Source organism: Alligator sinensis, unplaced genomic scaffold (genome assembly GCF_000455745.1).
Source record: "Alligator sinensis unplaced genomic scaffold, ASM45574v1 scaffold680_1, whole genome shotgun sequence".
In the NCBI taxonomy this organism is placed as follows: Eukaryota; Metazoa; Chordata; order Crocodylia; family Alligatoridae; genus Alligator; species Alligator sinensis.
The window spans coordinates 580752-595243 of NW_005842508.1; the positions used below are offsets into that span (position 1 = coordinate 580752).

At 44.0% G+C, this 14492-nt stretch overlaps 1 protein-coding gene across 7 annotated transcripts in view; it reads left to right on the plus strand.

Annotated features, from left to right (window-relative positions):
• The first annotated feature begins 2846 nt into the window (after window positions 1-2846).
• The window catches only part of LOC102378316 (interleukin-1 receptor-like 2), a 33447-nt gene continuing 21801 nt past the window's right edge, over window positions 2847-14492 (plus strand). For 2 of the 7 annotated variants that reach the window (XM_014523600.2, XM_014523601.2), the window contains exons 1-4: window positions 6804-6885; window positions 10068-10137; window positions 11177-11438; window positions 13537-13723. In XM_014523600.2, coding sequence (XP_014379086.1) covers window positions 6868-6885; window positions 10068-10137; window positions 11177-11438; window positions 13537-13723 — 537 coding nt within the window. In that variant the 5' untranslated portion in view covers window positions 6804-6867. Of the gene's footprint in view, window positions 2979-3178; window positions 3196-3420; window positions 3569-4124; window positions 4264-6803; window positions 6886-10067; window positions 10138-11176; window positions 11439-13536; window positions 13724-14492 lie in introns of those variants that run through there. The other 5 variants (XM_014523602.2, XM_014523603.2, XM_014523605.1 and 2 more) reach the window with 5 other exon arrangements.

A 14492-nucleotide genomic window follows, 5' to 3' on the forward strand; every position in this document is an offset into this window, starting at 1 on the left:
GGGGATCTTTCCTACCATTGCTGTAGTACCATGCAATGCCACTTGAGAGGGCAATGATGCAGGTGCTAGTAAAGACAGCCAGTATTCTTATACAAGCCATCTGCAGGTAAGTCGGCTTATGGTCCGGTGACAGTACAGCTGTGCATGTGAATGTAGGATTGCTGGTCTACTCTTACGTTAGGTTTTGTAATAGAGGATTTGCATTGATATAAGCTAGGGATAGGAGAATTCACAGCAGTGCAGTATGGGAGCCCCTCAGTGTGATGGGAGTTGCATTTAAGTAGTGGAAGCAATGCAGCATCTCTTCTATTTACTGCTCTTGTGTCTGGCTGATACATTCTGTTTTGCCGTTCCTTTCGTTGCCTCCTACTCGAATTCCAGTGCCTTCACCTTACAGCACTTCTTATTCCTAGGGCATTTGCATTATTAATGGCTAAAGCTGCCTTACTTTCCAAGCCATCTTGCCACAGTGGCAGATGGGGCTCAGTTTCTCCTGGGAGCTCTAGCCCTAAGGCCTGAAAAGATTGTGGCCTGAATCCCAAATCCTCCCTGCTGAAGAGAACTCCTCTTCTTTTGGTTCCAGAGTGCCTTCTTTAGCTTCTTTTACGAATTTTTATCCTGCTACACGTTCAAATGAAAATGGGATAGAAACCAGTTATAGAATTGTTACACCTTTTTGAGCAGTAACTTTATAGCTGGCTAGCACTCTCTATATCTGGGTAGTCATTTTTATTGCATGACAATTACTTTGCATATGTGGCTGTTCTCAATATATTGCATGGCTGTCCTGGGAATTGCGCAATATATGTAATGTGTGGTCGGGGCCTCAGTGGTTTTCCTAGCTTCTTTTTTTCTGTGGATGGGCCAGTGTAACAGCGCCAGCTTTGGTTGCTGTCCTGCGGTAGGAACCCTCTACGTCCTCCAGGAGTGGCTTCTTTGTCCAGTTTCAAGCATCTTGTTGGAGGGGTCCCAAGCATATAAGGAGTCGCTGCCTTTCTCTTCTGGAGGGCTTGTAGGAATCACTGCCTGGAGGCTGGTCTGGTTTGGAACAAGGTCCAGCCTGTGTACATGCGAGGGCCTGTGATGTGTTAAACATATTATGGAGCTCATCAGTCAGTGATGCCATAAATGGAGACCAGCTGCAGAGTACCTGTCCCACAATGTGATGATGTAAGGACAAGTGCAAAGGCCTGCACTGAGGACCGAACAGTCCCAAGCTCCGGTACAGGCTGGGCACTGACTGGCTGGGCAGCAACTCTGCAGAAAAGGACCTGGAGGTTACAGTGGACAAGAAACTGAATATGGGTCAACAGTGTGCTCTTGCTGTAAGATGGCATCCTGGGCTGCATTAGAAGGAGTGTTGCCAGCAGATGGTGGGAAGTTATTCTTCCCCTCTATTTGATACTGGTGAGCCCGCATCTAGAGTACTGTGCTAGGGCAGAGCCACAACCCGGGGTGTGCAGGCAGTAGATCAGAGCTCTGCCCCAGCTCTGGACCACACTGCCACCGCTGCAAGATCCCAGCCTCAGAGCAGCTGCCCACCCAGCTGTATGCCCTGTCAGTGTGGCTGGGGGTCTCCATGGAAACCCTGGCCCCACACTGTTAGGGCAGTGTGGGGGCTGGCATTGCCATGGCATGGGTGGGGGCTGCTGGGAAATGATTATCTGCCACCACTGAGAAATACCTCCCTGCCACCACTTGGAAATGGAGTCTACTGCAGGCCTGATCCGGCTCATGTGCCGGACTTCGCCTGCCCGTTGTCAGTGGTGGTAGATGACAGAACAGGGGGCAACGGTCTCAAACTGCAGTCAGGGAGGTTTAGGTTAGACATTAGGAAGAAGTTTCTCACAAGGAGGAACAGGCTACTTAGAGAGATGGTGGACTCTCTATCCTTGGAGGTTTTTAAGAGCTGGATAGACAAAGTTTGGGCTGGGATGATCTACTTGGGGACCATCCTGCTTTGAGCAGGGGGTTGGACTGGGTGACTTCCTGAGGTCCCGTCCCACCCTCATTGGCTGTGATTCTATGATTCTTTTGGAGCCAAATGGCATCTAATATACACATAGTGTGCGTGCACGTGTGCCCCAGCCCCTTCATCATTTTCATTGCCCTCTGCTGGACTCTCTCTAATTTCTCCACATCCTTTCTGTAGTAAGGGGGTGGGGGAGGAGAGAAACTGGAAACACTACTTAAGATATGGGCTCATCAGCGTTGAATAGAGGGGAATAATAACTTCCTTCCATCTGCTGCAACACTTGTATTAAGTGAGCAGTGGCATCTAAAATACACACACCCACACACCATATATACACATAAAAAGATAGGAGCATATGTGTGCACATGCACACATGTACACACACACATATAATATTATATATATATTAGACTCCACTTGACTCCAATATATATTAGATGCTCTGTGTGTGTGTGTGTGTGTGTGTGTGTGTGTGTGATTGAATATCTATCCCCTCTGTTTGTGTGCGTGTGCGCGCGTATGCGCGCGCACTGCAGCACAGCCACTGCCACACCTGAACCCAATGTGTTACCAACACGCACACATATTGGAGCCAAAATATATTGGAGCCGAGTGGTGTCTAATATACATATAGTATGTGTGCGCGCGCATGCGCATCTCTCTCTCTCGTGTGTGATTATGTATCCAGACAGATCTGTGTGTTCTACAATAATATGCACATTCTATGTATATCAGATGCCATTTGGCCGCAATAGACTCTCAGCCACTGAGGTTGGAAGGGACGCGTGTCTGCGCGCGCACACTGTGTAAGTGAGAGACGGGCGGCAATGCGGGACGCAGTCTGTCTCTGCCCTACCTTGCCCCTTCCCCCCCGCTGGCCGCAGGCGCTGGGGGCGGGGCGGGGCGTGCTGTGCTGCCGGCTGAGGTAGAGGCAGGGCTGTGGCTCCTCTGCGGTTAGACCGCCCTCCGCATCCAGCGCGGTCCCAGCTGCGTCCTGCCTCAGGTAAGCGCCTCTTGGTCTGGGAGCTGCCCGGCAGCCGGCTCCTGCTGCTGCCGTCCCCCTGTTTTCCCCTCCCCTGTGGCTCCCTTTCTGCTCGGGGGTGGGCAGAGCTGCTGCTGCTGAAGTCAGTCGAGCTCTGGCTCTGTCTGGAAGGTGCAGGGGTCCCTCACCTCAGCCCCAGCTGCCACTGATTTCTGCCTTGTCCCTGGTGAACTGACAGGTGAGCTGGCCTACCTGCAACTCTCAAGACTGTCAGCTCCAAGTGGGGTTTTCCCCCTCCCGCCCCACCGTTGCTAGCAATACCTGCGTGGCTGGTTGTCCTCAGTGGGGCCAGGCAGGTGAAACCGTCCCGGGGCATTAAATCATAAGGAGTTGAAGTGCTGTTGTAGCCCCAGTGGGCCAGGCAATTTGTGAAAAGTAAGAGGCTTTCTTGGTGATCTCTTAGGAGATGGTTGGGAGAGAGGTTGGACTTCGCTGGATCAGTAAAATATATCACCGAAACCTGCCTTGCTTAAGCTCATCTGAAGGACATGAAACAGTACAATCGGCAGGAAAGAAAAAGCAGTCAAAGTTTATTTTTGCGATTGAGGCCGGTACGTGTGACAAGGAGGAAGGCAGCACAGACTTTAGCATTCAAATAGGGCCACATATTTATGTCTTTCTACCCCTATTCCATTAACACCTATGAGAGAGAAATTCTTAGTGCAGAGGAGACAAAGGTAGAAATGCCCCTATTTTATGGGAGAAGGTAATTCCTAAGTATGCTGGACTCCTGTCTTCAGCTTTGTCCAACTGCTTTTTAAACCAGAAGTGAAGGTGAATGGAAATAACCCTTTTTCTTTTATGGAGCCCCTGAGACTTCTTTATTCCAAAGGCTCTAGATAAGAAAAACAGCAGCAGCCTTTTCTCAAACAGACCACACAATCAAAATGCCTAGTGTTTTGTTTTACTCTGATGTTTAGAAACATTTAACACAGGTATCATGTCTCGAGTTAATCCACGTTAATCCACGTAATCCACGTTAAGTGCGGTGTGGGGAATTGTACTTTAAAATAGCAAAGAAAATGACACCAAATTGCAATTCATGTCTTTTCTGTAAGAAGCTATATGCAGTCACAGACTTTAAACAATGGTGGTTATTTGTTGCAGACAAATGAAAAAAACCCCTTTTAACAGGCTCCCAGCATGTACTCCTTTTTCTTTGCAAGCATCTTAAGTGCCACTTGGAAGGATTTATTGGGATCTAGCTCATTTAGATACTCTGATCAATGGTGCAGGAGCTAAAGAGGTGAGATTTTTTTATTTGATTTATCTGCTTTACTTTGATCCTTATTGGATTTGCTTATAAAATAAATGTACATATTTTATGCTAAACACAATCCCGTATAAAGCCAGAAAAATAACCAAAATTAAATTTGCTGGTACCCAGTCAGTCATTAAAATGAAAAGTACGATATTTCCTTTCTATTGTTCCTTTAAACATAACACATTCCACATAGTTTTTAGTTTGTTTTATTTCTCAGGCCATGCATTCATTATCTTTCTTTAAAAAGTGCTATTAATATTCTCTGTTGAAACTTGTAGGTATGTTGGAATAAATGCTGTGTAGTATTCTAATATTTTAGGAGTGATTGACACTTCCAATAAGAATTTTTGCTATTCTAGGTAACAATTCAGGTGAAAAGTCAGAGAAATTGGCCAAACAGGAAGAAGAATTCTTAGACAATATTTATGTCACATTTGCAACTGTGAACAAGGGCAGGAATGACCATTTCAGCTATTCCTTTTGTACGCTCAAAGTGTCTAATTATTCCTGTGTAGCAAAATCAGAATGTGTTTGTTAGAAATTATAAGTTTGTTTTTTAATAAAAATCAAATAGTGGGAAGTGGCGGTTCAACTTTCAGTCATGGTCATGAGTCATGGTTAGAAGGTGGAACAGAAATAGACAAACTGGCTTTTGAGAGTTATACAAGGGAGACAGAGAAAGCGCCAGTGAAATGGATGCATGTGCTAGAAGGAGTATTTTTAGATGTTGTGCCTGGTGTTGCAGTTTCTAGGAGATGGGGGAGCCTAGGACAGGATCTAGATATTCTTCCTCAGCTTGCACCTACTTCTGTAGAGTCCAAAAGTAGGCAGGGCAGGTCTAGAGAAATGAATGTGTATGTTTCAGGAACTTGGATGAACTGACTGTAGGAGATTTACAGGGAAGGATTTGTGGCTTTTGCTGCAGTTTTCTTTTCAAAGAATCCTGTTGTGAAACTAACCTGGTAAGATGGAAGTAAACACGAAGTGGTGCAGGGGTAAGTGTTTAGAAAACAGATTGTCAAACTGGGTCTAGGTGGAAGAGGCAGGGAATAGGAATTCTGGTTTTAAAGGCTCATTTTGGGGACCATTGGGTGGTCAAGCAAAGCTGTGTTGCGTATGATTTTTTTTATGTGTATGGGTGGTCAATAAAAGCCGATCTAGAACTAGATCAGATACTGCAACATAGACCAGTAAGCATGTCTGTGAAACTTGTCCAACAGAAGTTGCTCTCCCTTCCGCTCAGAGGCAGAATCTATTGCCTTTCCCAGCTTGTACAGCACAGACACCGTGTCCTAGGTAAGGCTTTTAGATGTTGAGGCCCTGATCTGGCTTCAGTGAACTCCATGTAGGAATCCACAAAAATCCTTTCTTTCGGTAAGGTTTTGCATAAAGTCTACCTATACTAATTTTATTATGTATTTGGTAGCTAAAATAGATTAATTTTAAAGCTAATAGAACTAATCAGAAAATTTCCAAAAAAAATTCAACATTTTGATGTGTGAGAGAAATTATTATTAATAGACTAACACAAGGAATTAGGTAGTTAACTTTTATCCTGTTCAGATTTTAACTTGGTGTTTTGCAACCTGTCAACTTCTCTTGTAGTTTCCATAGAAGTCATTCTTAATTTTTCTTAAAAACAAGTAAACAAACAAAATCCCATAAAACCTGCTGCTGTGTTGTTGCTACAGAATAATTGCCAAGTTCCAGTCTACAGATGACTATTTATTCAGTAGAACACCTTCCACTGCTGCTGCTGTCTGGGGGTGAGGTAAGCTCAGAGCTGCTCCAGCTGGCCTGTGTGGGGGCTGAGCTCAGCCCAGGGCAACAGCAAGAGTGGAAGGGGACATGCCTCTGAGCAGGGAAGGGAAAGGAGGGAATTCTTACCTGGGCTGGGGACTAAAAAAGTCCCTGACTCATGCTTTTGTGGCCCAGCCTGTCTATCCTTGGGAGGAGGCTCAGAGCGGGGGATGTAGCCACCCCTGTCGCATCAGTTGCTGCTCCAGTATCCGCTTTGTAAAATCCTGGTTTCATTTCTGGAGAAACTGGTCATTTCAGGTTGTCTAGGCTGGATGGAATATGTCCTAGAGTAGTGAAGGAATTGGCTAAAGAAATTTCAGAATTGTTGGCTATCATCTTTGAGAACCTATGGAGGGTTGAGTGGGGTCCCAGATGACTGAAAAAGGGGCAAATACAGTGTCCATCTTTAAGAAAGGGAAGAATGAGAGTCTGAGGAATTACAGACCAGTTAGTCTGACCTGGAAAGATTATGGATCAAGCCATCAAGGAGTGTATTTCTAAACACCTGGAGGAGAACAATGTGCTCAGGAGCAGCTAAAATGTAAGTGCAAGATCAAATTGCAAAAGCAAGTCATGTCTGATTAACTTGATTTCCTTCTCAGCAGAGTGCCAGGCTACGTGGACAGCAGTGGATGTGATGCATCTTGACTTTAGCAGGACTTTTGATCCATCTTCCCTGATGTTCTCATTAGAAAGCTAAAGAAATACAAGTCAGATTAAAGTACTGCAAGGTGGATACATAATGGTTTGGATCATCACACTTAACGAACAGTCATCAATTGTTCAATGTCTGCTTTGGAGAAGGTGTGAAGGGGGGTTCCTTAAGGGTCTGTCCTGGGCCGGGTGTTGGATTGAGTGTACAATTAGCAAATTTGCAGATGTCTCCAAATTGGGTGGATTTGCAGACGCTCTGGAGTGTAGGGCTAGGATTCAGAATGATCTTGATTAAACCGTGGAAATTGTCCAAAATCAATCAAATGAAATTCAGTAAGGGCAAGCATAAAGTCCTGCATTTAGGATGGAAAAATCTCTTGTACAAATAGACTGGGGAATGTATGGCAAGGCTGCACTACTTCAAAAAGGGACCTGGGGTTATAAAGTGTCAGAAGTTGAATATCTTCCAACAGTGTACTCTTATTACAAAAAAAGGCCAACAGCAAAATAGGCAGTATTAACAGGAGTGTCACTTCCAAATCAAGGAAATGATTCTCCTGCTCTCTTCTGCACTGTTGAGGCTTCACCTGGAGCATTTCAAGAAGGATGTGGAGAAATCAGTAAGATTCCAGCAGAGAGCAACAAAAGTATTAAATAGAGGTCTGGGAAGCATGATTTATGAGTCATGCTGAAAGGACTAGGGTTGTGTGGGCTGCAGAAGAAAAGACTGATGGGGGATTTGATAACAGTATTTAAATACCTGAGGAGCATTTATAAAGAGGATGGAGGCAGTCTATTCACTGTGGTTGCAGGGGACAGGACAAGGAGCATTGATTGGTTAATGGGTGGATAAACATTTGAACAGGCTATTCAGAGAGACTGTGGGATGTCTATGCTGGAAATTTTTAAGGGCAGGTTAAACAAGTACACAATCATAGAAAGTAAGTGTTGGAAGGGTCCTCAGGAGGCCATCTAATTCAACCCTCTGCTCAAAGCAGGATCCCCACCCCCTGCACTCCCCAACTAGATTATACCAGCCTAGGCTTTGTCTAGCCAGATCCAAAAAACTCCAAGGATAGAGATTCCACCACCTCTCTGGGTATCCTGTTCCAGTGCTTTACTAACCTCCTCGTGTGAAAGGTTTTCCTACTATCTAACCTACATTTTTATAGCTGCAACTTAAGACTAATTGCTCCTTGTTCTGTCATCTGCCACCACTGCAAACCATCTAGCTCCATTCTCTTTCAAACCCCACTTCAGGTAGTTGAAGGCTGCTATTAAATCCCCTCTCAGTCTTCTCGTCTCCAGAATAAATAAGCCCAGTTCCCTCAGCCACTTCTCATACATCATGTGCCCCAGCACCCTAGCTATTTCTGTTGCCTTCTGCTGGACTTTCTCCAATTTGTCCATATCCTTTCTGTAGTGGGGTGCCCAAAACTGGACACAGTACTCCAGATGTGGCCTCATCAGTGCCAAATAGATGGAAAGAAACACTTCCTTCCATCTGCTGGCAGTACTCCTACTAATGTAGCCCAGTATGCTGATAGTCTTGTTCATAACAAGGGCACACTGTTGGCTCATATTCAGCTTCTTGTTCACTGTAACCCTCAGGTCCTTTTCTGCAGAGCTGCTTCTTAGCCAGTTGGTCCCCAGTCTCTATTGGCACATGGGATTATTCCATCCTTAGTGCAGGACTTTGCACTTGTCCTTAGTGAACTCTCTGAGATTTGGTTTGGTCCAATCCTCCCATTTGTCTAGGTCTCTCTGAATCCTAGCTCTCCCCTCCCCCATATTTACTACTCCCCCCAGCTTGGTGTCATCTGCAAGCTTGCTGAGGGTGCACTCTATGGTCTCATAGTTTTTAGGGGCTGGAAGGGACCTTACAGATCATTGGGTCTAGCTCCTTGCACTTGGGCAGGAAAGACTACCCAGGGTCAGATGACCTCAGCAAGATGGGCATCAAGATGCTTTTTGAAGATTGCCAGGGTGGGTGACTGTACCACCTCTGGGGGGAGCCTGTTCCAAAACCTTGGTACTTGACTTGTAAAGAAGTTTTTACCTGCATCTAGTCTGAAGCAATCTTCAATCAGCTTGTGCCCATCTTCCAAGCCACTGATGAGGATATTGAACAAAACTGGCCCCAAGACCAACACCTGGGGCAATCCACTTCATACTGACTGCCAGCTAGACATCAAGCCATTGATTATTACCCTTTGAACCCAATGATCCAGCCAGTTTTCTGTCCACCTTACAGTCCATTCATCCAGCCTGTACTTCCTTAGTTTGTTTGTGAGAATGATACTGTCTCCCACAACAAAAGCCTTGTTAAAGTCAAGGTATATCATGTCCACTGCTCGTCCCACGTCCACAGAGCCAGTCATCTCGTTATAGAAGGTAAGCAGTTTAGTCAGGCATGACTTGACCTTGATGAGCCCATGCTGACTGTTCCTAATCACCACCTTCTCCTCCAAGTGCTTTGAAATGGATTCCTTGAGGATCTGCTCCATGATTTTTCCAGGGACTGAGTTGAGGCTGACTGATCTGTAGTTCCCTGGATCTTCCTCCTTCTTCCCTTTCTTAAAGATGAGAACTTTATTTGCCCTTTTCCAGGCATCTGGCAACTCTCCTGACTGCCACGAACTTTCAAAGATGATAACCAGTGGCTCTCAATCACATCAGCCCCCCTTAGGTGCATTCCATCTGGCTGCATGGACTTGTACATTTCCAGCTTTTCTAAATAGTTCCTAGCCTATTATTTTGCCACTGGGGGCTGCTCACCTCCTCTCCAAACTGTGCTGCCAGGTGCAGTAGTCTGGGAGCTGACCTTGCCTGTGAAGACAGAAGTGAAAAAAACATTGAGTACTTCAGCCTTTTCTGTATCATCTGTCATTAGGTTGCTGCCCTCATTCAGTAAGGGACCCATACTTTCCCTGATCTTTCTCTTGTTGCTGACTTACTTGTAGAAACCCTTCTTGTTATCCTTCATGTCCCTTACTAGCTGTGACTCCAGTTGTGCTTTGGCCTTCTTGATTTCATATCTGCATACTAAGGCAATACTATTATACTCCTCTATAGTTGTTGACTGGGTACTTGACTGGGATGGTTTAATCAGGAATAATCTTGTCTTGAGCAGGGGGCTAGATGGTTTCCTGTGGTCCCTTTCAGCCCTACATTTTATGACACTATAAAGTACCTTTATATTTCTTTTTAGATGAGAACAGAGATAATTTTAAGTTTTAATTTGGATTCTTGTCATTTTTTGGTTATATGTTGAAATGAAAGATGATCTAGAAAGATGTTGCTGAAAATCTTTTCTTTTCTCTCCTTTGTAGTACAACATAATGGACACAGATTTGTTTACCTGCAGTATAAGCCTAGTTTTTCTCTTTTTAGTCAAGACAGGTAGGTTGACCAGTGTTTGTCGGTTTGTTTTTTATGCATACATGTAAAAGTAACTTGGTTCTGAATTTTTACCCGAACGTCACCTGAATTTTTACTCTACGCCACAAATGTCTGGCTGTGAGCTGAGGCTGGAGCCTCGCCAGCTGCCTGCCCCCATACTGCATCGTACTCAAATATAAGGCGACAAGTCTTTTCCCCATGAGAAATGTGGGGGGAAAATCCCATCATGGATTCGAGTAAATATGGTAATTTGTTTACTGATTTAAGTGGTACAAGCATGTCTACATGTGCATTAATGTGCTGTTGCTACAGTGCATTAAGTTTAATACCTGTAATATGAGGTACTACATAAATGCACAGTAGCCTGCGCTGATGTGCAGTAGCAACAGTGCATGGTCTTTTTGTGATGCATAATGTGCAGTAGACTAATTCTACTGCATATTAGCGCATTAGCATGGTTTTTAATGTGATGCTGTAATACTCAGTAGATTTAGTCTACTGTGCATTAAGCATCTCAGACAGGCCACAGAGTGGTGCTAAGAAGAACTCTATTTAGGGCATTCCAATATTCGCATTACAAAGCTGTTTTACTCTTTGATCTTTTATTTCTCTTAAATTTAAGGTAATTAGATTCTATACATGGAAAATTACAACAAAATTATAACATAATTTTCCATATATAGAATGTATTTATGGAGGTTCATCTTAAATTCAAAGTTGTCTTAGATTTGGGTACATACAGTAGTTGCTGAAACAATTTTGGGCTGTGATATGGAAGGTGATGTCTTTTAATGAAATTAATTTAATACCTGTGTATAAAATAGATGTCAGGATAGGATTTTAGATTGTTATGCAAACTGTGAATCCTGTGCTTAAAATTCCCCCAAAAGTTGTTTAGTGTCATTATAGTGCACCTTTTGTTTTGTGCGTGCATAGCTGGAATTGTTCATCCTGAAAAATGATGCTGAAAACCTGTTTAAAAAGTAGAGTTTGCCTCCCTAGCTTCATACTCACTTGTTTTTTTGTCTCTGTTTTTTAGAGGAGTGCCAAATATATGACCTGAGTGAACGGCATAATCAAAGTTCAATATTTGTACCGACAGGGCAGCCTCTCGCTACTGATTGTTTATTGGGTAATGTATTGAATCTTCAACAGGTGAAAAAGAACCTGACTTGGTACAGAAGTGGAGAAAAAATGCCTATAACTAAAAATAAACATTCCAGAGTACATCAGAAAGAGAACGTCCTTTGGTTTATGCCTGCAACTTTAGAAGACACTGGATCCTATGAATGTATTGTAGAGTAAGGAATTGTTTTAATTTGTTTTGGTTCTTTAGTTTTCTACAGTTGTAGAAATTAGCTAAAAAATAATTAAAATATTTTCTGATAGTAATATAGAGTTACTTTGTAGTTTTCCCTTCACAAGCACTTTTATAGAGTATATTATATACCATGTGTATGTTATACTTTAGCAGAGTTGATTTTGATGGGGCTGTAGCTTGTTATATTTATCTTAAGGGGCAATACAACAGAATTAAGGCTGGTTGGAAAATGGTAAGTATTGGTTATGGAAACTTTTGAAATAAAGGAAAACATTTGGTTTAGTTTGAACTTATTTACAAAATATTAACTTTTTCTATTTTTATAAAATTATTTCAAATGAATCCGATGAAATTAAAGCATTTGGTGGTGGGGGGGAGTTGATACACTTTTGTTTTGAATCATTTAGTAAAAAATCATAACTAACATTGGAAAGATGTTAAATGAAAAAGCATTCTTCACTGAAAAAACTTTCAGAGGAATAATTTTCAATATACCTCAGCTATGATGTGAGATTTTGGTCGGAATAAATCTAACAGGGAATCAGTACAATAGGGGCCTACTGACAGATAGTTTATAAAAATATACATTCATTCACTTCAGCGGCACCATGAAAAACAATTCCAGCTGAAGATGGATCTGTCTGTGTTGGTTTTTTTGATGGTGGGGTGGATGGGTGGGAGGGGACTCCATCCCAGAATTACAGACTTATGCCTATGCTGACATTCTTCAAAATGATGTAGAGAGACATATCAGCTGTGTTAGTCTGAAGTAAAGTAGAAAGCAGGGTAGCTTTGCTCCTTATAAACTAACCAAAGTATGTATGTGCATATATAGCACATGCTTTCATGAGCTGAAGCTCAGTTCGTCAGAGATCTATGTAAGTCCATATATATTCATATATCTACCAGGGATGGATCCAGGATTTGGCAAAGATGGGTGCAGGAGCAGTCACTCATGCTGCAGGGGTGACTGCACTCCCCCCCCGCCTCCTCTCCCAATCCATCAGCGAGGGCATTCCATGCTGCCGGAGGCTCTGGGGCTTTTTTTAAAGTCCCCAAAGCATGTAAGAATCCCTCGCCACCTTCCTCTCCATGCCCCTGCCTTCCTCTTCTCCTCCTCCCCTGCTTGCTGCTGTTTTCCCTGCTGTTCCAGGGGCAGGGGGAAGCTTCAAAGCCTCTCCTACCTGCTCTAGCCAAGCTGTTTGGGGGGGTGGGCTCAGCTGGGAATAGCAAAAGTGGTAGTGGCAGTGGGCTGGGGTTCGCCCTGTCTGCACCTGCCCCGGGGGGACCATACTAAGGGCACATTCAAGCTCATTAACTCATGCCAAGTGTGCAACTTTGAGGTGCTCAGAGGACCACTTCAGGGGAGATTTAACTATGGGCTGTGCTACTTAGCTTGTGTTAGGGTAACTTCAGGCTGTTCCACAGAGATAAGATGAACAATATGCAGCCCTCCAGTATCCAAGGATGCACTGCTCCCAGCCTCCCTTCCCCATCTCCTCCTCCCACCCAGAACAGGGCTAGAGCCCAGGTGTCCTGGCTCTTGGCCATGCCCTGCTCACGAGCACTCTAGTGGCAAGTCATCCGTGAAGGTAAGAAACAGTATTGACCCTGAACATGGAAGTGCTCAAAGCATGTTCTAACTTTAAGACTGCTTAACATTCTACAGATTTAATATGGTTTAAGTTCCATGCTGCCATTGTGTGTGTTCACACACACTGATTTGTCTTCTGAGCAGATGAGCTGCACCTCAGGATATGTCTCTTAATTTTTTCATAAGCACAAGTAACGTTTTGTGCCATATCATACATGACCACATCCTTTCTGTTTTAGTTGGTCTAGGAATGTATTACGGACATGACTGTTAGGAAAATGCCAGTGGAGGGATTATTCTTGTTTCAGGGCTCTCATGTAACAAAAAGGAATGGTTTTGTTTCTGGATGGAGCTACATTCCCAGTTTTCCAGTCTGATTTCAGAGCTTCCTTCGAAGTTACCAAGGAGAGCTAGCTATCTAGAAGAAAAGAATATAAAGTTGAAATATATTACAACTAATCTAGCTACTTTATTTTCATTGTAGGAATGTAACAAGCTGCAACAAAATATATTTAAATATAAACGTTTTCAAAACTGCTAATGGTTTGTGTTACAATAAGAAATTTTCCTATACTCAATATATACTGAAGTCATCAACTGCAAGTATTGTGTGTCCTGATCTCTACTACTTCAGAGATAAGAAAAATATTTGGCCTGTGCACTGGCTTAAGGTATAAGATCTTGTGGTGTCTACTCTGTTTTAACTAATGTTTAGATGGGTAAGAGGCCTTCCATACGGTATCCCACCCCATACTGGTGAACAAGTTAAGAGGCTGTGACTTGGATGACTACACAGTCCGGTGGGTGGCAAATTGGCTGGAGGGTCACACCCAGAGAGTCGTGGTGGATGGGTCGGCTTCGACCTGGAAGGGTGTGGGCAGTGGGGTCCCGCAGGGCTCAGTCCTTGGACCGATACTCTTTAATGTCTTCATCAGCGACTTGGACGAGGGAGTGAAATGTACTCTGTCCAAGTTTGCAGATGACACAAAGCTATGGGGAGAAGTGGACACACCGGAGGGCAGGGAACAGCTGCAAGCAGACCTGGACAGGTTAGACAAGTGGGCAGAAAACAACAGAATGCAGTTCAAAAAGGAGAAATGCAAAGTGCTGCACCTAGGGAGGAAAAATGTCCGGCACACCTACAGCCTAGGGAATGACCTGCTGGGTGGCACGGAAGTGGAAAGGGATCTTGGAGTCCTAGTGGACTGCAAGATGAACATGAGTCAGCAGTGTGACAAAGCCATCAGAAAAGCCAATGGCACTTTATCGTGCATCAGCAGATGCATGACGAATAGGTCCAAGGAGGTGATACTTCCCCTCTGTCGGGTGCTGGTCAGACTGCAGTTGGAATACTGCGTGCAATTCTGGGCGCCGCAATTCAAGAGCGATGCGGATAACCTGGAGAGGGTCCAGAGAAAGGCCACTCGTATGGTTAAGGGC